The sequence below is a fragment of the Mustela lutreola genome, chromosome 17 (genome assembly GCF_030435805.1).
Source record: "Mustela lutreola isolate mMusLut2 chromosome 17, mMusLut2.pri, whole genome shotgun sequence".
In the NCBI taxonomy this organism is placed as follows: domain Eukaryota; kingdom Metazoa; phylum Chordata; class Mammalia; order Carnivora; family Mustelidae; genus Mustela; species Mustela lutreola.
The window spans coordinates 40410552-40436655 of record NC_081306.1 but is presented as its reverse complement, the minus strand read 5'-3'; the positions used below and the strand labels follow the sequence as shown (position 1 = coordinate 40436655).

At 41.0% G+C, this 26104-nt stretch overlaps 2 protein-coding genes across 4 annotated transcripts in view; both read right to left on the bottom strand.

Moving 5' to 3' along the window:
- LOC131819109 (cytochrome P450 3A12-like) overlaps window positions 1-26104 on the bottom strand; it is a 113066-nt gene that overhangs the window by 50818 nt on the left and 36144 nt on the right. The window lies entirely within an intron of this gene.
- LOC131819108 (cytochrome P450 3A12) overlaps window positions 20073-26104 on the bottom strand; it is a 42176-nt gene continuing 36144 nt past the window's right edge. For all 3 annotated transcript variants that reach the window (XM_059153854.1, XM_059153857.1, XM_059153855.1), the window contains 2 exons: window positions 21773-21935; window positions 20073-20598 (listed from right to left, as the gene is read on the bottom strand). In XM_059153854.1, coding sequence (XP_059009837.1) covers window positions 20503-20598; window positions 21773-21935 — 259 coding nt within the window. In that variant the 3' untranslated portion in view covers window positions 20073-20502. The remainder of the gene's footprint in view (window positions 20599-21772; window positions 21936-26104) is intronic.

The following is a 26104-nucleotide window of genomic DNA, read 5'->3' as shown; positions in this document are numbered from 1 at the left end:
TTGTCACCTCACCACCTGCCCAACACTGGATGGATCTATCCCAACGGTGATAGGCTAGTTTTTGCTGGGGGCTGATATGCAACCAGCACGAACCCAGTGCAAATGGCCTTGTCTGCAAGGGGATAGCAGAGGCTTGATCTTTGCACCCCACCTTTCCCAAGAAGGGAACGCCTGACATGAGGAAACTTGCATCCTCAGAGTTGTACAGAAGGTGTAAAGGAAGACACCATGTGTCAGAAGAACACCCCAAACACCCCATGGCTCTCATCTACTCTGTCCTGCACTATACTCATCATGTACTTTCCATTCTCTGCTCTAATGTGTGGGGTAGAAATATAACTAAGACTCAGACATGATTCCAGATGAAAATAGAAGAATATAATAGATAGCTATGTACAGCCAAAGAAAAGGAACTATGCATCCTCCTCAACAGTGGAAGATTCATCTGCTTTCTCAGTCTTCCTAGATATTGGTCAAAATTGAATCTCAACTACCATTCAGGGAAGACGTAGGCTCAGATATCAGTGTAGATGGACAGGTTGTCAGAATGTCAGTGATGCAATGAGTCCTGGCTGTCTAATAGTCCCATCTCTTTGTATCGTGAGCCCATATGGCACCTCTTCTCAGAAGCTGGGCCTGATTTCTACTAGCCAAGAGAACTGCTCATAGTAGAGGAACCAGTGTTGTTCTGGAATGATTTGTGCATTACATTCAAATTTCACAGGTCACAATCTCAAGTATACAAAAATGAAAGCAAGATTATGTGTCTGTTCCTAAGCAATCAAGCTCCCATTCTTTTCAGTAAGGCCAAACTTGATCTTGCCGTTTCTGGATAACCAGATGGTATCTAAGTGTTGTTGGCTGGGCCTTGACACTGGTGTGGCAGTGGTGAGGTAAGTGACAGGTCCGTGAACATTCCTGCCATTGGAGGAGGTGTGCTCCTCTCCCACGGTCATTCAGGATTGCTTGGGTTCTATACCTGCTGTGTTCAGTCCATGGGCCAAGCACTAAATATTAAAAAGTCAAAATCCTTGCCTTATGAACTTGACACTCTAAAGAGATGAGAGACACTAAACAAATAACCACACAACTATCAAGTTATAAATCAAAACCTGCCATAACGTAATGGTATTTGGCTTATCTGTTGACTTTGCCCAGCCAGATACCTGACCCACACAGGCCCCTTAGAAAGATTCACTGAATCCGAACTCAGAAACCGTTCAACTGGTGGCTGAGACAGGACACGAGTTATAGAGTAACCCCAAATGATGCAATGCCATTTCTTTTAGTAGGAGGAGAAGACATGAGTTCAAGTTTTAAATGAAACATAACAAAAAGGTGAGAGTTCACTGGATGTGGACTATTGACCTTTTTCCTTATCGATTATGTGTAAATGGCTTTTTTTTTTCCATGTGAGGATGAGGATCCACTGAGGACATAAATGTTTAGAAACTTCATTTCCCTGATTCTAATTGGAGCCTGCAGTGTCTGTCTAGCTGTGTAAACACAGGACAAAGAGCAAGCCAACCACACCTCACTTTTCCCCACCTCTGTAGGATCTAAAGAAACTCTAGGATGAGAACCCATTTGTCCTCCTTTCCTAGTGGGCAGACTTTTTCTCTAAACAGATCCATAAGCATAAGGCCTTGTGGGTCAAGCAAACTTAAACTACAAAAGCACCAAACAGTAGGGGTAAGGACAACTCATTCTCTCTTTACCAACACAGTGTTTGAGAAAATTCCGTTGGACTCCCAGGCAGGACTAGGACCAGAGAAGAGAGTGACATTTTCCATTTAAGGGTAAAATTGCCAAATTATCAGTAATTATACAAATAACACACTTGATTTGAACACATTGTTTTAAAAAATAAATATTAATGCAAAGAAATCAAGGAGGGAAATGGTAAGATTCCATCCTTTTGGTGTGTGGTTGTGTATCTATACCACTTCTTCTTTATCCATTCATCTATTGATGGACATCTGAGTTTGCATGGAACTAGAGGGTGTTATGCTAAGCAAAATAAGTCCATCAGAGAAGGGATTATCATACAGTTTCATTCATATGTGGACTTTAAGAAACAAAACAGAGTATTATAGGGAAAGGGAGGGAAAAATAAAATAAGACAAAATTAAGAGGAGACAAACGCTTAGAGACTCTTAACCATAGGAAAACAACTGAGGGTTGCTGGAGGGGAGGTGGGTCAGGGATGGGGTCACTGGGTGGTAAGTATTAAGGAAGGTACTTGATGTAATCAGTAATGGGTATTATATGCAACTGACAAATAACTGACCTATTTATCTGGAACTAAAAAGAATAAATAAATAAGTGAATCAAAGTAGTTTTTTTAAAAGATTTTATTTATTTATTTGACAGACAGAGATCACAAGTAAGCAGAGAGGCAGGCAGAGAGAAAGAGAAGCAGGCTCCCTGCTGAGCAGAGAGCCCGATGCAGGGCTCAATCCCAGGACCTTGGGATCATGGCCTTTAACCCATTGAGCCACCCAGGTGCCCCAATCAGTGTGGTTTTAATTTGAATCTCCCTGATGGCCAGTGATGATGAACATTTTTTCATGTGTCTGATAGCCATTTGTATGTCTTCATTAGAAAAGTGTCTGTTCGTATCTTCTGCCCATTTTTTGACATGATTGTTCTGTGTGTGTTGAGTTTGAGGAGTTCTTTATAGATTCTGGATATCAACCTTTTGTCTGTACTGTCATTTGCAAATATCTTCTCCCATTCCGTGGGTTGCCTCTTTGTTTTCTTGACTGTTTCCTTTGCTGTGCAGAAGCTTTTGATCTTGATGAAGTCCCAAAAGTTGATCTTCGCTTTTGTTTCCTTTGCCTTTGGAGACATATCCTGAAAGAAGTTGCTGTGGCTGGTATCGAAGAGGTTACTGCCTATGTTCTCCTCTAGGATTCTGATGGATCCCTGTCTCACGTTGAGGTCTTTTATCCATTTTGACTTTATCTTTGTGTACAGTGTAAGAGAATGGTCCAGTTTCATTCTTCTACATGTAGCTGTCCAGTTTTCCCAGCACCATTTATTGAAGAGACTGGTTTTTTTCCACTGTAAATTTTTTCCTGTTTTGTCGAAGATTATTTGCCCATAGAGTTGAGGGTCCGTATCTGGGCTTTCTACTCTGCTCCACTGGTCCATGTGTCTGTTTTTATGTCAGTACCATGCTGTCTTGGTGATCACAGCTTTGTAATAAAGCTTGAAATCAGGTAACGTGATGCCGCCAGTTATATTTTTGTTTTCCAACATTTCCTTAGTGATTCGGGGGTCTCTTCTGATTCCATACAAATTTTAGGATTATTTGCTCCAGCTCTTTGAAAAATACTGGTGGAATTTTTATTGGAATGGCATTAAAAGTTAGATTGCTCTAGGCAGTATAGACATTTTAACAAAAAATAAAAATAAGTCAATCAGAAAAATAATAAATGAAGCACGACAGAGCAAAACTTTAAATAAAGACATGTTGGTGGGAATGCAAGTTGGTGCAGCCTCTTTGGAGAACAGTGTGGACATTCCTCAAGAAATTAAAAATAGAACTTCCCTATGATCCTGCAATTGCACTCCTGGGTATTTACCCCAAAGATACAGATGTCGTGAAAAGAAGGACCATCTGTACCCCAATGTTTATAGCAGCAATGGCCATGGTGGCCCAACTGTGGAAAGAACCAAGATGCCCTTCAATGGACGACTGGATAAGGAAGATGTGGTCCAGATACACTATGGAGTATTATGCCTCCATCAGAAAGGACAAATACCCAACTTTTTTAGCAACATGGATGGGACTGGAAGAGATTATGCTCAGTGAAATAAGTCAAGCAGAGAGAGTCAACTATCATATGGTGTCACTTATTTGTGGAGCATAACAAAAAGCATGGAGGACAAGGGGTGTTAGAGAGGAGAAGGGAGTTGGGGTAAATTGGAAGGGGAGGTGAATCATGAGAGACTGTGGACTCTGAAAAACAATCTGAGGGGTTTGAAGTGGCAGGGGGGTGGGAGGTTGGGGTACCAGGTGGTGAGTAGTATAGAGGGCACAGATTGCATGGAGCACTGGGTGTGGTGAAAAAATAATGAATACTGTTTTTCTAAAAATAAATAAATTAATTTAATTAAAAAAAACATACAACATAAATTTTTTTAAAAAGGCATGTTTAGTAGGTTAATTTTATGTGAGTAATTCACTCCAAAAAAAAAGATAGGGGAAAGGTAGGAAAACTAGAGAATAATTAAAGGAGTCCCATTATCTGACCATAGGAGTTTCTGAACAATAAAAGGACAAAATGAAAGATATAATTCAAGAAAATTTCCCAAGATTGAGGAACAAGTCTCCAGAATGAAAGGCCAATCCACTGTGTTGTCCAATACACAGCCCCCAGACACATGTGGCATGTTACATTTAGACTTAGATTTACTAAAAATAGATAAAATCAGAAATACAGTTCCTCATCCACACCAGCCACATTTCAAGGGCACAGTAGCTTCATGTGACCAGAGGCAACCATGTTGGACAATGCAGATACAGAACATTTACCTCATTGCTGAAAGGCTTCTTGGACACCTCTGCCTAGCATAATGGATGACAGCAGATCCATGAAGGCACACTGTAATCAACTTTCAGAACACCAGGGACAAAAAGAAGATCCCAAATGCTTGCAAAGAGAGTGAGGGGAGCAAGACGTAGGTCCCATACAAAGAATCAGAAACCAGAAGGGTACTAATCTTCTCAACAATGATACTAGAGACAAGTCTCTATGTCTTCAACTTCACAGAGAAAGTTCTAGACCACCTGGAAGCCTATGCTCAAATCATCCATCAAGCAAGAGGATAGAGCAGAGATATTTTCAGACAGACACATTCTTAAGAAAAATTTATTCCTCTGTGTCATTCTTCTGAGAGTTACAAGGGGATGATCTCTGCCAAGATGAGGAAGAAAACTAAGAAAGAGATCAGGTGGTGCAAAGGTGTCACTACCTTTGTTAGAACCACTATAGTACTGGTTCAACTTTCTAAAGCATGCACATCTATACATTTATTCTTTTTTTTATTTTTTTTAAATTTTTTATTTTTTTTTTAATTTTTTATTTTTTATAAACATATATTTTTATCCCCAGGGGTACAGGTCTGTGAATCACCAGGTTTACACACTTCACAGCACTCACCAAATCACATACCCTCCCCAATGTCCATAATCCCACCCCCTTCTCCCAAACCCCCTCCCCCCGGCAACCCTCAGTTTGTTTTGTGAGATTAAGAGTCACTTATGGTTTGTCTCCCTCCCAATCCCATCTTGTTTCATTTATTCTTCTACCCACTTAAGCCTCCATGTTGCATCACCACTTCCTCATATCAGGGAGATCATATGATAGTTGTCTTTCTCTGCTTGACTTATTTCGCTAAGCATGATACGCTCTAGTTCCATCCATGTTGTTGCAAATGGCAAGATTTCATTTCTTTTGATGGCTGCATAGTATTCCATTGTGTATATATACCACATCTTCTTGATCCATTCATCTGTTGATGGACATCTAGGTTCTTTCCATAGTTTGGCTATTGTGGACATTGCTGCTATAAACATTCGGGTGCATGTGTCCCTTTGGATCACTACATTTGTATCTTTAGGGTAAATACCCAATAGTGCAATTGCTGGGTCATAGGGCAGTTCTATTTTCAACATTTTGAGGAACCTCCATGCTGTTTTCCAGAGTGGCTGCACCAGCTTGCATTCCCACCAACAGTGTAGGAGGGTTCCCCTTTCTCCGCATCCTCGCCAGCATCTGTCATTTCCTGACTTGTTGATTTTAGCCATTCTGACTGGTGTGAGGTGATATCTCATTGTGGTTTTGATTTGTATTTCCCTGATGCCGAGTGATATGGAGCACTTTTTCATGTGTCTGCTGGCCATCTGGATGTCTTCTTTGCAGAAATGTCTGTTCATGTCTTCTGCCCATTTCTTGATTGGATTATTTGTTCTTTGGGTGTTGAGTTTGCTAAGTTCTTTATAGATTTTGGACACTAGTCCTTTATCTGATATGTCGTTTGCAAATATCTTCTCCCATTCTGTCAGTTGTCTTTTGATTTTGTTAACTGTTTCCTTTGCTGTGCAAAAGCTTTTGATCTTGATGAAATCCCAGTAGTTCATTTTTTCCCTTGCTTCCCTTGCCTTTTGCGTTGTTCCTAGGAAGATGTTGCTGCGGCAGAGGTCGAAGAGGTTGCTGCCCGTGTTCTCCTCAAGGATTTTTTTTTTAAAATTTTAATAAATTTTTTTATTTTTTATAAACATATATTTTTATCCCCAGGGGTACAGGTCTGTGAATCACCAGGTTTACACACTTCACAGCACTCACCAAAACACATACCCTCCCCAATGTCCATAATACCACCCCCTTCTCCCAAACCCCTCCCCCCAACAACCCTCAGTTTGTTTTGTGAGATTAAGAGTCACTTATGGTTTGTCTCCCTCCCAATCCCATCTTCTTTCATTTATTCTTCTCGTACCCACTTAAGCCCCCAAGGATTTTGATGGATTCCTTTCGTACATTGAGGTCCTTCATCCATTTTGAGTCTATTTTTGTGTGTGGTGTAAGGAAATGGTCCAATTTCATTTTTCTGCATGTGGCTGTCCAATTTTCCCAGCACCATTTATTGAAAAGGCTGTCTTTTTTCCATTGGACATTCTTTCCTGCTTTGTCGAAGATTAGTTGACCATAGAGATGAGGGTCTATTTCTGGGCTCTCTATTCTGTTCCATTGATCTATGTGTCTGTTTTTGTGCCAGTACCATGCTGTCTTGATGATGACAGCTTTGTAATAGAGCTTGAAGTCCGGAATTGTGATGCCACCAACGTTGGCTTTCTTTTTCAATATCCCTTTGGCTATTCGAGGTCTTTTCTGGTTCCATATAAATTTTAGAATTATTTGTTCCATTTCTTTGAAAAAGATGGATGGTACTTTGATAGGAATTGCATTAAATGTGTAGATTGCTTTAGGTAGCATAGACATTTTCACAATATTTATTCTTCCAATCCAGGAGCATGGAACATTTATCCATTTCTTTGTGTCTTCCTCAATTTCTTTCATGAGTACTTTATAGTTTTCTGAGTATAGATTCTGTGTCTCTTTGGTTAGGTTTATTCCTAGGTATCTTATGGTTTTGGATGCAATTGTAAATGGGATTGACTCCTTAATATCTCTTTCTTCTGTCTTGCTGTTGGTGTAGAGAAATGCAACTGATTTCTGTGCATTGATTTTATATCCTGACACTTTACTGAATTCCTGTATAAGTTCTAGCAGTTTTGGAGTGCAGTCTTTTGGGTTTTCCACATATAGTATCATATCATCTGCGAAGAGTGATAATTTGACTTCTTCTTTGCCGATTTGGATGCCTTTAATTTCCTTTTGTTGTCTGATTGCTGAGGCTAGGACCTCTAGTACGATGTTGAATAGCAGTGGTGATAATGGACATCCCTGCCGTGTTCCTGACCTTAGCGGAAAAGCTTTCAGTTTTTCTCCATTGAGAATGATATTTGCGGTGGGTTTTTCATAGATGGCTTTGATGATATTGAGGTATGTGCCCTCTATCCCTACACTTTGAAGAGTTTTGATCAGGAAGGGATGTTGTACTTTGTCAAATGCTTTTTCAGCATCTATTGAGAGTATCATATGGTTCTTGTTCTTACTTTTATTGATGTGTTGTATCACATTGACTGATTTGCGGATGTTGAACCAACCTTGCAGCCCTGGAATAAATCCCACTTGGTCGTGGTGAATAATCTTTTTAATGTACTGTTGAATCCTATTGGCTAGTATTTTGTTGAGTATTTTCGCATCTGTGTTCATCAAGGATATCGGTCGATAGCTCTCTTTTTTGGTGGGATCCTTGTCTGGTTTTGGGATCAAGGTGATGCTGGCCTCATAAAATGAGTTTGGAAGTTTTCCTTCCATTTCTATTTTTTGGAACAGTTTCAGGAGAATAGGAATTAGTTCTTCTTTAAATGTTTGGTAGAATTCCCCCGGGAAGCCGTCTGGCCCTGGGCTTTTGTTTGTTTGGAGATTTTTAATGACTGTTTCAATCTCCTTACTGGTTATGGGTCTGTTCAGGCTTTCTATTTCTTCCTGGTTCAGTTGTGGTAGTTTATATGTTTCTAGGAATGCATCCATTTCTTCCAGATTGTCAAATTTATTGCCGTAGAGTTGCTCATAGTATGTTCTTATAATAGTTTGTATTTCTTTGGTGTTAGTTGTGATCTCTCCTCTTTCATTCATGATTTTATTTATTTGGGTCCTTTCTCTTTTCTTTTTGATAAGTCGGGCCAGGGGTTTATCAATTTTATTAATTCTTTCAAAGAACCAGCTCCTAGTTTCGTTGATTTGTTCTATTGTTTTTTTGGTTTCTATTTCATTGATTTCTGCTCTGATCTTTATGATTTCTCTTCTCCTGCTGGGCTTAGGGTTTCTTTCTTGTTCTTTCTCCAGCTCCTTTAGGTGTAGGGTTAGGTTGTGTACCTGAGACCTTTCTTGTTTCTTGAGAAAGGCTTGTACCGCTATATATTTTCCTCTCAGGACTGCCTTTGTTGTGTCCCACAGATTTTGAACCGTTGTGTTTTCATTATCATTTGTTTCCATGATTTTTTTCAATTCTTCTTTAATTTCCCGGTTGACCCATTCATTCTTTAGAAGGATACTGTTTAGTCTCCATGTATTTGGGTTCTTTCCAAACTTCCTTTTGTGGTTGAGTTCTAGCTTTAGAGCATTGTGGTCTGAAAATATGCAGGGAATGATCCCAATCTTTTGATACCGGTTGAGTCCTGATTTAGGACCGAGGATGTGATCTATTCTGGAGAATGTTCCATGTGCACTAGAGAAGAATGTGTATTCTGTTGCTTTGGGATGAAATATTCTGAATATATCTGTGATGTCCATCTGGTCCAGTGTGTCATTTAAGGCCTTTATATCCTTGCTGATCTTTTGCTTGGATGACCTGTCCATTTCAGTGAGGGGAGTGTTAAAGTCCCCTACTATCATTGTATTATTGTTGATGTGTTTCTTTGATTTTGTTATTAATTGGTTTATATAGTTGGCTGCTCCCACATTGGGGGCATAGATATTTAAAATTGTTAAATCTTCTTGTTGGACAGACCCTTTGAGTATGATATAGTGTCCTTCCTCATCTCTTATTATAGTCTTTGGCTTAAAATCTAATTGATCTGATATAAGGATTGCCACTCCTGCTTTCTTCTGATGTCCATTAGCATGGTAAATTCTTTTCCACCCCCTCACTTTAAATCTGGAGGTGTCTTCGGGCTTAAAATGTGTTTCTTGGAGGCAACATATAGATGGGTTTTGTTTTTTTTTTTTTTTTAATTTTTTATTTTTTATAAACATATATTTTTTATAAACATATATTTTTATCCCCAGGTCTGTGAATCACCAGGTTTACACACTTCACAGCACTCACCAAATCACATACCCTCCCCAATGTCCATACCCATTTAAGCCTCCATGTTGCATCACCACTTCCTCATATCAGGGAGATCATATGATAGTTGTCTTTCTCTGCTTGACTTATTTCGCTAAGCATGATACGCTCTAGTTCCATCCACGTTGTTGCAAATGGCAAGATTTCATTTCTTTTGATGGCTGCATAGTATTCCATTGTGTATATATACCACATCTTCTTGATCCATTCATCTGTTGATGGACATCTAGGTTCTTTCCATAGTTTGGCTATTGTGGACATTGCTGCTATAAACATTCGGGTGCATGTGTCCCTTTGGATCACTACATTTGTATCTTTAGGGTAAATACCCAATAGTGCAATTGCTGGGTCATAGGGCAGTTCTATTTTCAACATTTTGAGGAACCTCCATGCTGTTTTCCAGAGTGGCTGCACCAGCTTGCATTCCCACCAACAGTGTAGGAGGGTTCCCCTTTCTCCGCATCCTCGCCAGCATCTGTCATTTATGGACATATGGGTTTTGTTTTTTTATCCATTCTGATACCCTGTGTCTTTTGACAGGGGCATTTAGCCCATTCACATTCAGGGTAACTATTGAGAGATATGAATTTAGTGCCATTGTATTGCCTGTAAGGTGACTGTTACTGTATATGGTCTCTGTTCCTTTCTGATCTACCACTTGTAGGCTCTCTCTTTGCTTAGAGGACCCCTTTCAAGATTTCCTGTAGAGCTGGTTTGGTATTTGCAAATTCTTTCAGTTGTTGTTTGTCCTGGAAGCTTTTAATCTCTCCTTCTATTTTCAATGATAGCCTAGCTGGATATAGTATTCTTGGCTGCATGTTTTTCTCGTTTAGTGCTCTGAAAATATCATGCCAGCTCTTTCTGGCCTGCCAGGTCTCTGTGGATAAGTCAGCTGACAATCTAATATTTTTACCATTGTATGTTACAGACTTCTTTTCCCGGGCTGCTTTCAGGATTTTCTCTTTGTCATTGAGACTTGTAAATTTTACTATTAGGTGACGGGGTGTGGGCCTATTCTTATTGATTTTGAGAGGCATTCTCTGAACCTCCTGAATTTTGATGCTCGTTCCCTTTGCCATATTGGGGAAATTCTCCCCAATAATTCTCTCCAGTATACCTTCTGCTCCCCTCTCACTTTCTTCTTCTTCTGGAATCCCAATTATTCTAATATTGTTTCGTCTTATGGTGTCACTTATCTCTCGAATTCTCCCCTCGTGGTCCAGTAGCTGTTTGTCCCTCTTTTGATCAGCTTCTTTATTCTCTGTCATTTGGTCTTCTATATCACTAATTCTTTCTTCTGCCTCATTTATCCTAGCAGTGAGAGCCTCCATTTTTGATTGCACCTCATTAATAGCTTTTTTGATTTCAACTTGGTTAGATTTTAGTTCTTTTATTTCTCCAGAAAGGGCTTTTATATCTCTCGAGAGGGTTTCTCTAATATCTTCCATGCCTTTTTCGAGCCCGGCTAGAACCTTGAGAATTGTCATTCTGAACTCTAGATCTGACATATTACCGATGTCTGTATTGATTAGGTCCCTAGCCTTCGGTACTGCCTCTTGTTCTTTTTTTTGTGTTGAATTTTTACGTCTTGTCATTTTGTCCAGATAAGAGTAAATGAAGGGGCAAGTAAAATACTAAAAGGGTGGCAACAACCCCAGGAAAATATGCTTTAACCAAATTAGAAGAGATCCAAAATCGTGAGTGGGGAGAAAGGGGATAAAAAGAGGTTCAAAAAGGAAGAGAGAAAAAAGAAAAAAAAAAAAGAAAAGAAAAGAAAAGAAAAGAATTTTAAAAAAAGAAAACACCTAAGAAAAATGTAAAAATATATATATATATATATATATATATTAGATAAACTAGTAAAAAATCGTTAAAAAAGAAAAAGGTAACAGTTAAAAAAAAAAAAAAATTTTACCCGAAGGCGAGAAAAAAAAAAAAATGAAAAAGAAAAAATTAAATTAACTGCAAGACTAAAAAAAATCACAGGAAAAAAGCCATGAGTTCCGTGCTTGGCTTTCTCCTCCTCTGGAATTCTGCTGCTCTCCTTGGTATTGAAACCGCACTCCTTGGTAGGTGAACTTGGTCTCGGCTGGATTTCTTGTTGATCTTCTGGGGGAGGGGCCTGTTGTAGTGATTCTCAAGTGTCTTTGCCCCAGGCGGAATTACACCGCCCTTACCCGGGGCCGGGGTGAGTAATCCGCTCGGGTTTGCTTTCAGGAGCTTTTGTTCCCTGAGCGCTTTCCGTAGAGTTCCAGAGGACGGGAATACAAATGGCGGCCTCCTGGTCTCCGGCCCGGAGGAGCCGAGAGCCCAGGGCCCCACTCCTCAGTGCGCCCTCAGAGAACAGCGCCCAGTTACTCCCGTCTGCCTGACCTCCGGCCGCGCTCCGAGCTCACCGAGCCTGCGACCGGTTCAAGGTAACACGGAGCTGCGAGCTTACTGTCGGCTCTGTCTCTGTAGCCGGCTTTCCCGTTCCAATACCCGCAAGCTCTGCGACACTCAAACACCCCCGATCCTTCTGTGACCCTGCGGGACCTGAGGCCACGCTGACCCCGCGTGGGCTTCGCCCCGGTTTAGCCTCTGGAGCGATGTCCCTCAGCGGAACAGACTTTTAAAAGTCCTGATTTTGTGCGAGGTTGCTCCGCCGCTTGCCGGGAGCCGGCCCCTCCCCCCGGGGTCTATCTTCCCGTCGCTTTGGATTCACTTCTCCGCCGGTCCTACCTTTCAGAAAGTGGTTGATTTTCTGTTTCCAGAATTGCTGTTCTTCTTCTCTTCGATCTGCCGATGGATTTTCAGGTGTTTGCAATCTTTAGATAAGCTATCTAGCTGATCTCCGGCTAGCTGAAGCAGTCTCAGCTTGCTACTTCTCCGCCATCTTGACTCGAATAAATTTTTTATTTTTTATAAACATATATTTTTATCCCCAGGGATACAGGTCTGTGAATCACCAGGTTTACACACTTCACAGCACTCACCAAAGCACATACCCTCCCTAATGTCCATAACCCCACCACCCTTCTCCTAACCCCCCTCCTCCCAGCAACCCTCAGTTTGTTTTGTGAGATTAAGAGTCACTTATGGTTTGTCTCCCTCCCAATCCCATCTTGTTTCATTGATTCTTCTCCTACCCACTTAAACCCCCATGTTGCATCACCACTTCCTCATATCAGGGAGATCATATGATAGTTGTCTTTCTCTGCTTGACTTATTTCGCTAAGCATAATACGCTCTAGTTCCATCCATGTTGTCACAAATGGCAAGATTTCATTTCTTTTGATGGCTGCATAGTATTCCATTGTGTATATATACCACATCTTCTTGATCCATTCATCTGTTGATGGACATCTAGGTTCTTTCCATAGTTTGGCTATTGGGGACATTGCTGCTATAAACATTTGGGTGCACGTGCCTCTTCAGATCACTACGTTTGTATCTTTAGGGTAAATACCGAGTAGTGCAATTTCTGGGTCATAGGGTATACATTTATTCTTAGATAAATTTTTAGAAGCCTCAGACAAGGTATCAGCCCCTGCCAACCCTCTCTGGAGACAAATGATCCTTCTCTGTACTCTCAAACCACCGCAGTTGACCTTCCACCATATTGAATCTAATGAGTCTAGCCATAGGTCTGGACTTTGCCCTGCCTACAGGGCACATTTGGACCTGATCCAGAGTGGTAACTAGGAAATGTTTGTGGATCTAAACAAAAACCAGAGCAAGAACCTTCCTGCTGACCTCTAGACATTTTTGAGTTTCAGATAAACCTCAGATAGCAGGTGTTGGGAAGTCCCCAAGAGACAAGCAATAGAGGTACTGATGGAGTCCATGGGCTGTTTCCAAGATGTGTCTCACAAACACCCACAATATTTTGGTGAAGTGAAGAACACTGTGTGCTCAGCACTGCATAGGCTCTAAGAGGACAGCTGTGGGGTCAGCATTAGCCACAAAGCCATCTCTGTCTTTGGGGGGGGGGGGTCAGTGGGCTGCAGCCCAGCAATGGAACTAATGAAATTGTCTGGAAGCAGATCAGCATAGTGAGTGAGGCCACAAGTCAGAGGGCTCCAACATTCCTACTCTCTCACTGTAAGCAAGTCACTAAACTCTCTGTGCCTCAGTTTCTTCAGAGGGTTATTAGAAAGATTAAATGAGAAATCCGTAAAATTAAAGCCTTTGACTTCCACAATGAGTTCTTTCCAGCTCTCTGAGTCTTCCGGTGGAATTTTTTAAATTTATTTATTTATTTGTTTGTTTTTTGGTATTTTAATTTTTTATTTTTTATAAACATATATTTTTATCCCCAGGGGCACAGGTCTGTGAATCACCAGGTTTACACACTTCACAGCACTCACCAAAGCACATACCCTCCCTAATGTCCATAATCCCACCCCCTTCTCCCAACCCCCTCCCCCTAGCAACCCTCAGTTTGTTTTGTGAGATTAAGAGTCACTTATGGTTTGTCTCCCTCCCAATCCCATCTTGTTTCATTGATTCTTCTCCTACCCACTTAAGCCCCCATGTTGCATCACCACTTCCTCATATCAGGGAGATCATATGATAGTTGTCTTTCTCTGCTTGACTTATTTCGCTAAGCATAATACGCTCTAGTTCCATCCATGTTGTCGCAAATGGCAAGATTTCATTTCTTTTGATGGCTACATAGTATTCCATTGTGTATATATACCACATCTTCTTGATCCATTCATCTGTTGATGGACATCTAGGTTCTTTCCATAGTTTGGCTATTGTGGACATTGCTGCTATAAACATTCGGCTGCACGTGCCCCTTTGGATCACTACATTTGTATCTTTAGGGTAAATACCCAATAGTGCAATTGCTGGGTCATAGGGCAGTTCTATTTTCAACGAAGTTTGAAAAGAACCCAAATACATGGAGACTAAATAGCATCCTTCTAAAGAATGAATGGGTCAACCGGGAAATTAAAGAAGAATTGAAAAAAATCATGGAAACAAATGATAATGAAAATACAACGGTTCAAAATCTGTGGGACACAACAAAGGCAGTCCTGAGAGGAAAATATATAGTGGTACAAGCCTTTCTCAAGAAACAAGAAAGGACTCAGGTACACAACCTAACCCTACACCTAAAGGAGCTGGAGAAAGAACAAGAAAGAAACCCTAAGCCCAGCAGGAGAAGAGAAATCATAAAGATCAGAGCAGAAATCAATGAATAGAAACCAAAAAAACAATAGAACAAATCAACGAAATTAGGAGCTGGTTCTTTGAAAGAATTAATAAAATTGATAAACCCCTGGCCCAACTTATCAAAAAGAAAAGAGAAAGGACCCAAATAAATAAAATCATGAATGAAAGAGGAGAGATCACAACTAACACCAAAGAAATACAAACTATTATAAGAATATACTATGAGCAACTCTACGGCAATAAATTTGACAATCTGGAAGAAATGGATGCATTCCTAGAAACATATAAACTATCACAACTGAACCAGGAAGAAATAGAAAGCCTGAACAGACCCATAACCAGTAAGGAGATTGAAACAGTCATTAAAAATCTCCAAACAAACAAAAGCCCAGGGCCAGACGGCTTCCCGGGGGAATTCTACCAAACATTTAAAGAAGAACGAATTCCTATTCTCCTGAAACTGTTCCAAAAAATAGAAATGGAAGGAAAACTTCCAAACTCATTTTATGAGGCCAGCATCACCTTGATCCCAAAACCAGACAAGGATCCCATCAAAAAAGAGAGCTATAGACCAATATCCTTGATGAACACAGATGCGAAAATACTCAACAAAATACTAGCCAATAGGATTCAACAGTACATTAAAAAGATTATTCACCACGACCAAGTGGGATTTATTCCAGGGCTGCAAGGTTGGTTCAACATCCGCAAATCAGTCAATGTGATACAACACATTATTAAAAGAAAGAACAAGAACCATATGATACTCTCAATAGATGCTGAAAAAGCATTTGACAAAGTACAGCATCCCTTCCTGATCAAAACTCTTCAAAGTGTAGGGATAGAGGGCACATACCTCAATATCATCAAAGCCATCTATGAAAAACTCACCGCAAATATCATTCTCAATGGAGAAAAACTGAAAGCTTTTCCGCTAAGGTCAGGAACACGGCAGGGATGTCCATTATCACCACTGCTATTCAACATAGTACTAGAGGTCCTAGCCTCAGCAATCAGACAACAAAAGGAAATTAAAGGCATCCAAATCAGCAAAGAAGAAGTCAAGTTATCACTCTTCGCAGATGATATGATACTATATGTTAATTTATTTTTTTAATTAATTTATTTTCAGCATAACAGTATTCACTATTTTTTTACCACACCCAGTGCTCCATGCAATCCATGCCCTCTATAATACCCACCACCTGGTACCCCAACCTCCCACCCCCCACCACCACTTCAAACCCTCAGATTGTTTTTTCAGAGTCCATAGTCTCATAATTTTTTTTAGTTTTTTTCAGCATAACAGTATTCATTATTTTTGCACCACACCCAGTGCTCCATGCAATCCATGCCTTCTCTAATACCCACCACCTGGTACCCCAACCTCCTACCCCCCCGCTACTTCAAACCCCTCAGATTGTTTTTCAGAGTCCATAGTCTCTCATGGTTCACCTCCCCTTCCAATTTCCCCCAAACTCCCTTCTCCTCTCTAACTCCCCATTATCCTCCATGCTATTTGTTATACTCCACAAATAAGTGAAACCATAAGATAATTGACTCTCTCTGCTTGACTGATTTCACTCGGCATAATCTCTCCAGTCCCGTCCATGTTGCTACAAAAGTTGGGTATTCATCCTTTTTGATAGAGGCATAATGAATTTTGATCAGAAAGGCATTAAAAGTATAGATTGCTCTAGGCAGTAGAGACATTTTAACAATGTTTATTCTTCTGACCCAAAAGCATAGAATGGTCTTCCATCTTTTTGTGTCTTCTTCAATTTCTTTCATGAGTGTTCTGTAGTTCCTCGAGTACAGATTCCTATCTCTTGCTAAGGTTTATTCCCAGGTATCTTATGGTTCTTGGTACTATAGTAAGTGGAATCGATTCTCTAATTTCCCTTTCTGTATTTTCATTGTTAGTGTATAAGAAAGCCACTGATTTCTGTACATTGACTTGACAGGGATGGAGCCCAAATGTCCAAATGAACGTGGTCTCTAGAGGACTGAGGCTAATACAGCTACAAAAGTAAAGGCCAACATTGATTATGAGCTCACTGCATGCTCCATGGTATGTGTTCCAAAGACCTCATACACATCATCTGGTTTCATCATCATGTCAGATAGGCACTGGTATTCTGCCCCTATTTTACACAATCTGAGGTACTAAGTACCAAGGCAGGAAGGTGTTAATTAACTCCAGGTGACCCGTAAAAGTGTCTATAGAGGAGGAGGGTACCAGAATCCAGTCCCTGGGCAACATACTCATCCCCAGTTGCTGGCAGTATTCACTTTTATGAGCTCAAACTGCCCCTTTCTCTGGAGAATTGCCCTTGGCCAAACTGAATCCACTTCACCAAGGAGTTCTTGGCTTCTGGGGGCAGGAGGGCAGTCTATGACCCACTGATGGGGTACAATATACCAGTGACTGCTTCACAGTGATATCAACTCTGTAATATAATTTTGACTTCAGAGCTCTCCATGCCCTGCCCTACCCAGCTCCCCTCAATCCTTTCTCCTGAGAGTACTGCCTTAGGAGACCATTTGTTCTAGGCTCTACTTTTAGGGACCTGACCTGAGATAATGACAAAGCCCAGGCTAACTTGTATATAGTGGCACTCAGCTAAGGGGCACACAGGTGCTGAAATGTGGCCCAAACCTTGTGGGCCCAGCTATGCAAAGGGGGTACCTTTTCTTCATTTACCCAAGGCCACTGATTGGTCTAGACTCAGCCCTGGACTGAGCTGGGATTCAAACCCCAGGAGCTCCAGCCTCAGAGTTCCCCATCTCATCTCTCAATCACTGTGTGTATTAAGTAATACAAGTCAGAAAACGACAAAGAACGGAGAGAGATGTGTAGTCTCAAGCTGTTTTGGTGACCCTCTCTTCCTGAAAACAATCACAGCCTTCCAGAAGAGTCTCTTCCAAGAACTATGTTCCTGATACATCTCAGAGTAATTGCTGACATGGTATTTCATAATCCCCTGTAATCTATGAAAGTCAGGAATAGGAAGCTGACAATTTTGCAAATAACAGTCAGATCTTTCAATTTCCCTAACAGCCCCATAATGCCCTTCATAGCAGGACACTGCTCACACACTGAAGTTACATATCACCCCTCTTTAGTCTCTTTTGTTCAGTCTGGAACATTTCCTTACTTTGTCTCTGGTTTTTGTGGGGGAAAAAAAAATCCAGCAAGCAAGTTGAACATCTAATCGGCTTTGTTAAGCAATTCATGCACCGACACCATGCCACCTGCCAACTCGACAGATGCTCCCAGGATGTGTACAAATGCAGGGCTTTCTAGGGAGGAGAGTGGGGCAGGAAGAGAACAAAGGGAAAAGGAAGCATTGCTTCAGGACAGGACACCTTCATTCTGGGGGATGGACTTGCAGGGTTTCTATCCTGCAGATGACTCACTAGTACACATCAGGAAATTTCAGACAGACTCTTGAAAGCTCCCTTTCCTGTGATAGGTTGATCCACAGTTGTTTGTTGTGAGGTGGAGTTGGGGGCCAGTGACTCCAATCCTGGCTTGTGCTTTCTTTTGTATTGCTTTTTTATTGCTTTCAGGGCCATTACATTGTAGAAGATTACACACCAGTTACAAATTAGGGGTAGATATTCCTTTATTCAGGTCTGTCTCACAATTTGGGGGATTTCTTTTCAGGTTTGCCTCCTTGGCAAGTATATCCAAGAGGGGACGCTGGGTTCCTCTCACAGCAACCTCTCCGGTGATGCTCCATCCCTTCCTCCTGTTCCTGAAGATGCTCACTGGTCTGCTGGGTCTCTGCTCTGTGGGCCGCTCTTTCTTCAGGAACTCATGGGTGTCTGAGCTGTATACTTTGAAACTGGGTGTGTCCTCATCGACTGTAATCTGTTCCTACATTTCTGTCCACCTGTGTGTACTCAAGAGTCCAGTTTTATTCAATGGGCTATAATCTCTTCCTTTCGTTAGTTATCATGATGCCCAAATCATGCCTGAGGGGTGGATGAGACCCTGCATGTTTGCTCTGTGTCCTATGGACATGTCCCCATCATTGTGGAGCACAAGATGCTCCTGACTCATCATGTTCTCTCCCAGTCTGGAATCAGCCATTTCTCTGAAAAGCCCTAGTTCCCTTCAGTGGAAAATGACATTTGTGAGCCATGATCTGGGCAGTAGGTAAGCTCTTTGCCCTTACCACGTGACTGTTTCTAATAACTGTCCATGGAGAGAGGTAGGGGATATGTGTTCTGGCACACACACAGACACACACACACACATTTCTATTTCTCTACCAATCTATCATCTATCCATAGGAAAGCACAACATTACATTGACACACTCACTTCCCGTCTCTGAATACACTTCATTTGGCTTCATTTGGCTTTCTCCCTTTCCAAATCAGTGTCTCCCTTCTCCAACAGTGAGAAAGTCCTGACACCATTTAATGGTAATATATTTACTTATTTGATCAATCCCCCATTATGTAACTAACCCTCACTCTATCCCTTAACACTCATGTATCACCCCCACCATGCTACTTGGGTTCTCCATACTGTACTTGGGCTCCAAGGTCTCCTTCAGACCAACCCTTTGTGTAGGCACCCCTCTCATCTAGCTTGGGCTCCCGCACCCATGCCAGCTTCCTTTTCCAAGTGTACACCCTCCCCACCCCACTCAGTCACTAACTTAGAGTCACTGTGACTCTATTCTTTGCCTTTGACCCCCAGTGTGGGTCTGCCCACCTGGATTTGCCCCACCAATGGCATTAGGACTGAATTATCCATAAAGGAAAGGCAAAGGAAGAGGCCAGGAAAGGACATAGAAGGGACTGGAGGGGAGGGGAGAAATAGGAAGAATTCTATGCAGCAACTCATACAAACTGAAATGGACAAATGCTTTTAGCCTTCCTGCCAAGTCAACCGGCCAATCAACCACATCTGATTCAACGTTCATTCTGTCAGGACAGTTGTGAGCTGAGGCTAGAACACAAAGAGAAAGCATGTCCTCTGCCTACCAGAACATCATAGCAGATGAGATGAAAACTAATTATTTAATACTAAGTGCCTCAATCAAGAGTTAGAAAAAACATGTGCTCCAAAACCTGTAGAATTCAATTGCGAATAGACTTTCTGACCAATGGGCAAAGTCACAATGGATTTACTCTCACTTATCTTAATATACCACATTGGAGTTATGAATGAGCTCCACCCACCCAGCGACTATAATGATCAAAACATTCAGTCACTGGCTCTCACTCATCGTTCTATGGATCCCCCTTTAATGTGCACAAATCTATCAGTTCAGAGTTTTGAAAGTGATGTTGATTGACTTGCTCAATGTGATATTTAATGTAGCATGTTCAAAATAAGACATGTGATAGAAATATTACTACCATAGTGTGACAATAAGTCTTATTTTCATTAAAGTAGGCTGATAAAATTATTGAGAAAGTTTTATTCTTGATCACTTTCATTCTTGATCAAAATAAGACATGTGATAGAAATATTACTACCATAGTCATGACAATAAGTCTTATTTTCATTAAAGTAGGCTGATAAAATTATTGAGAAAGTTTTATTCTTGATCAGAACAGATGGTACTAACTGGAAGTAGTCTTTGTGAACCAGACAGGCTGAGTCTATATCTCTGGCACTTACTGGTCACCTCCTTCCCTCTCCACAATACAGAATGCTCTACACAGACACCAAAAAGGCTAAATGAAGGTATGGAAGCCCTAGTCATCTGTCACAGGCTGTAGATGCAGGCCATCTTCATTTCTGGGTTTTACTCACAAAGGAAATTGAGGTCTCTGGTGATCTGGGATACAGCTTCTTGAAGAACAAAGGGGAGGTCCATAGGGAAAGTCAGGCTCCACTCACACTGCCATCTCTTGGCTCAACCTTGAGAACAATGGGTTTTTCTGGTTGAATTAACCCTTGAACACTTAATTTCATGGGGATCTGCAACAGTTAAACAAGCATATGAGAACCAACAAATGAAATCCCACGAACAGAAGCAAAGAAGGCAAGATACATGAAGGACAATAATGCATTACAAACATATAAATACTATTATTAGATTTATCTATCTCTGATTCTTTAAAAGTTCTCTGTAAGCTGTCAAGACTGGAGCATGAAAGCATTCATCCATCACTCATTCAACAGATGATCTATTGTTACTCTGTACCAGGCTGGAGACAGATTCATGTTGGCTGGTGTTCTTCTTTTATTTTAATTTTAAGGAAAGAGGATGAGTCTTTTAAAATTAAAACACATTCTTAGCCATTATGGCAAACAATTTTGAAAAGTGTCAGAGTTAATTTTTTATATGTTGACTCCTGAGTGTTTATTCCACATTTTTTTGTATGGACATATACACTGCTAAACACGTTCTCTCATTGAAACATCCATTCATGATGACCGATTGGGATGGGAAAGAAGCACAGCCTGGCTGAGCCAGGCTTGAAGAAGGTGGACCCACGTACACAGGATAGCCTGGACCCTGGGAGTCCTTCTCATCAGGCAGACATGCTTCACATCAGATTCTCAACCTTGCTTACCCTTGAGAATCACGAGGGTACCTTTAAAGCCACACTCTGGGTGAATTAGATTAGAGTTTCTGAAATGACCTGGGCATCAGGATTTTTCACAAACTCACTGGTTCCCACATACAATGAGGGTTTGAGAACCTTGGTCACCAGAGTGTCTATAAGTTGTGTCTATAAGTCTATAGGTGTCTATAAGTCTGTAAGTTGTGGTGGAGAAGAGCATTGTTCAAAAGTCACATCGTGGTTGTCACTGCAAGTCATGGCTGTGCACAACTTGGTTCCTTCCCTTCAGTGAACTTAAAAGAAATTTAAAATATTGCTCAAGGTCATCAGTCTGTGTATAATGATGTCACATGAACTGTACTGACCATGTGACCCTTATGGTTTGGTGGTCATGAACAACAGATATGGCACTCAGGAACGGAAGGGCCCTTGAACATCACAGAAGTCTTCAAATAGATTCTCTGGCTGATAGAACAAATTACTAGGCATGAATGAGTACACACACACACAGCTCTATTCCATATCCCTTAGTTTAAAAAAAAATACAATAAAACATTCTTTTTACAGAAAGTGCTCTCTCTGACCTGTGTTTCTTTACAAGGTTTGAAGGAGAAGTTCTGCAGGACTCTGACAAGGGCAAGTTTCATGTTCATGATCGCAAACCTCATCCCAATGCAGTTTCGGGGTCCAGTTCCAAAAGGAAGATATGTATAAGGATTTATGCTGTCCTTTTTCTTCTTGCTGAACCTGGTTCCACAATACAAGTTGGAAACAGGTTAGGAAACATAAAAACCACAAGAGCTATATATTTGGAGTTCTCAACCAGGGGTACATAGGAAATTTGATGGGCTGGTTATAGAAGTCCTGCTACACTACTCTGTGACAATTATAAGCTACAGGCTGTTCTATACCCCTTCCTCTATGGGGGCATTCAGTCTTGTTGAAGAGATGGAAGGAATGCTTTTGAAAAGATTTATCTTAAACACTAGAATTATATTCAGGGTAGTGAGATGTTCACCAGCTGAAAGGCAAGCAAGAAATGAACCTGATTGAAAGAAATGTAGGATCTTGTCTACGGCCATACCACCCTGAACGCGCCCGATCTCGTCTGAAAGAAATGTAGGATCTTGCCTCCACTGACTGATGTTGGTCATATATCCATGGAAAAAGGAAGCAGGACAAATGCCTCCCATGGTTTACATTGTTGTTTTTTCCCTTTACCTCCTTATCCTCCTGCTAGGACCACCCCAACCAATATTCAGATGATTTACCTAGGCATGTGATATGACTCCACTATAATCATATTCACAGTTATGAATAATCACTCTAATTACTGAATTTTGGTCTATCTGTCCCACAAAGCTATAAACGCCTTAAAGGTTAGACCTACAATTTATTCAAAATTTTTTCCTCCATATTTATATCAATGAAAAGTGATAATAGCATTGTGGTGAGGTACTATTTAAAACTCACTATATTATAGAGAAGATACTAGAATATTAAACGATGATATGCCTTTAATGTAATACGGAAAACAGATAAGGAATTATAACAGTGCATGGATGGGGAAGCTGACATGGGTTAGTGTTTGTTGGGCAGGTGATGGGCACATATAGATTCATGTAAAGTATTTCATAGACTTGTGTCTATACAATATGCTTGTGCATATATCAAAATTCTCCACAATAGGGGCACCTGGGTTGGTCAGTTGGTTAAGCATCTGCCTTCAGCCCAGGTCATAATCCCAGGGTCCTGGGATCAAGCCCTATGTTGGGCTCCCTGCTCAGTGGGGAGCCTGCTTCTCCCTCTCCCTCTGCCCCTTCCCCCACTTGTGCTCGTTCTCCCTCTCTCTCACGCAAATAAATAAAATCTTAAAAAAGATTTTAAATCTTTTTTTAAATCTTTTTTTTAAAGATTTTATTTATTTATTGGACTGAGAAAGAGGCACAGTGAGGAAGGGAACACAAGCAGGGGGAATGAGAGAGGGAGAAGCAGGCTTCTCACTGAGCAAGGAGTCCAATCTGAGGCTCGATCCCAGGACCCTAATATCATGACCCAAGCTGAAGGCAGCTCTTAATGACTGAGCCACCCAGGTGCCCATCAAATAAATAAAATCTTTAACAAAATTATCCATAATAGGCATTTTTAATACATGGATTGCATACTGCCTGGTCCAGTCCCTGACACACACAGATAAGCATTTCCTCTTGTGACTGAATGAATCACAGACAAGTATCAGGAGTCCTCCCTGGTTTCCATTAGAGAAGCTACAGGAGAGGGAACTGCTGAGCTTCTGCGAACCAGCAGGTCTCTTGGTACAGAAAACAGATGACTTGGTCATTTTGAGATCTTTCAGCAAGTACTATGTGTGGATGCACTGCTAGCACTAGGGACGCCATGCAACAGGACAGGGGCTCTGCCATCGGGGAGCTTAGAGGCCAGAGCTTAACATCTAAATCCCTAAAACGTTCATCCAAATTTTGCTCACCAATACAAAAAACAGGAAAGCATGGACTGTAGCAGAATTCAAGGTGGATATTATAGAGGCACGGATTGCATGAAGCACTGGGTGTGGCGCAAAAAATAATGAATACTGTTATGCTGAAAATAAATTTAAAATAAATTTTTTAAAAAAAAAATTCAAGCTGCACCCAAACCGGGACTCTGCTCTGAATCATTAGAAGAGAAAGCTCAAGACCCCTCCAAGGAGGATGGCTCAGAAAGCTAGAGAGCAGATGAGCTTGCTCTGGATGAACCCCAGATGCTGAGAGAGGTGGAAGTTGGCACAGGACCACAGCCATTGGCACAGGCCTGTGTGTCTATGTGCTCCTGAGGATGTTCCTCCTGTCAGAGACATGAACTCTCAGTTCCACAGCTGCTGCTCTCCAACTACAACTAGCAAAACGGTGGCCCAGGGTTGCAAAGATGGAATGTGAGACGGTGAGGAGTAAACTCAGACAGCTAGAGAAAGCAGAAAAACTTAAAGGAAAAAAAGCCCCATTGTCTTAAAAAGGATAATGATAAATACTAGCCAATAGGATTCAACAGTACATTAAAAAGATTATTCACCACGACCAAGTGGGATTTATTCCAGGGCTGCAAGGTTGGTTCAACATCCGCAAATCAGTCAATGTGATACAACACATCAATAAAAGAAAGAACAAGAACCATATGATACTCTCGATGCTGAAAAAGCATTTGACAAAGTACAGCATCCCTTCCTGATCAAAACTCTTCAAAGTGTAGGGATAGAGGGCACATACCTCAATATCATCAGAGCTATCTATGAAAAACCCACCGCAAATATCATTCTCAATGGAGAAAAACTGAAAGCTTTTCCGCTAAGGTCAGGAACATGGCAGGGATGTCCATTATCACCACTGCTATTAAACATAGTACTAGAGGTCCTAGCCTCAGCAATCAGACAACAAAAGGAAATTAAAGGCATCCAAATCGGCAAAGAAGAAGTCAAATTATCACTCTTCGCAGATGATATGATACTATATGTGGAAAACCCAAAAGACTGCACTCCAAAACTGCTAGAACTTATACAGGAATTCAGTAAAGTGTCAGGATATAAAATCAATGCACAGAAATCAGTTGCATTTCTCTACACCAACAGCAAGACAGAAGAAAGAGATATTAAGGAGTCAATCCCATTTACAATTGCATCCAAAACCATAAGATACCTAGGAATAAACCTAACCAAAGAGACACAGAATCTATACTCAGAAAACTATAAAGTACTCATGAAAGAAATTGAGGAAGACACAAAGAAATGGATAAATGTTCCATGCTCCTGGATTGGAAGAATAAATATTGTGAAAATGTCTATGCTACCTAAAGCAATCTACACATTTAATGCAATTCCTATCGAAGTACCATCCATCTTTTTCAAAGAAATGGAACAAATAATGCTAAAATTTATATGGAACCAGAAAAGACCTCGAATAGCCAAAGGGATATTGAAAAAGAAAGCCAACGTTGGTGGCATCACAATTCCGGACTTCAAGCTCTATTACAAAGCTGTCATCATCAAGACAGCATGGTACTGGCACAAAAACAGACACATAGATCAATGGAACAGAATAGAGAGCCCAGAAATAGACCCTCAACTCTATGGTCAATTAATCTTCGACAAAGCAGGAAAGAATGTCCAATGGAAAAAAGACAGCCTCTTCAATAAATGGTGCTGGGAAAATTGGACAGCCACATGCAGAAAAATGAAATTGGACCATTTCCTTACACCACACACAAAAATAGACTCAAAATGGATGAAGGACCTCAATGTGCGAAAGGAAACCATCAAAATCCTTGAGGAGAACACAGGCAGCAACCTCTTCGACCTCAGCCGCAGCAACATCTTCCTAGGAACAACGCAAAAGGCAAGGGAAGCAAGGGCAAAAATGAACTATTGGGATTTCATCAAGATCAAAAGCTTTTGCACAGCAAAGGAAACAGTTAACAAAATCAAAAGACAACTGACAGAATGGGAGAAGATATTTGCAAATGACATATCAGATAAAGGACTAGTGTCCAGAATCTATAAAGAACTAAGCAAACTCAACACCCAAAGAACAAATAATCCAATCAAGAAATGGGCAGAGGACATGAACAGACATTTCTGCAAAGAAGACATCCAGATGGCCAACAGACACATGAAAAAGTGCTCCATATCACTCGGCATCAGGGAAATACAAATCAAAACCACAATGAGATATCACCTCACACCAGTCAGAATGGCTAAAATCAACAAGTCAGGAAATGACAGATGCTGGCGAGGATGCAGAGAAAGGGGAACCCTCCTACACACTTGGTGGGAATGCAAGCTGGTGCAGCCACTCTGGAAAACAGCATGGAGGTTCCTCAAAATGTTGGAAATAGAACTGCCCTATGACCCAGCAATTGCACTATTG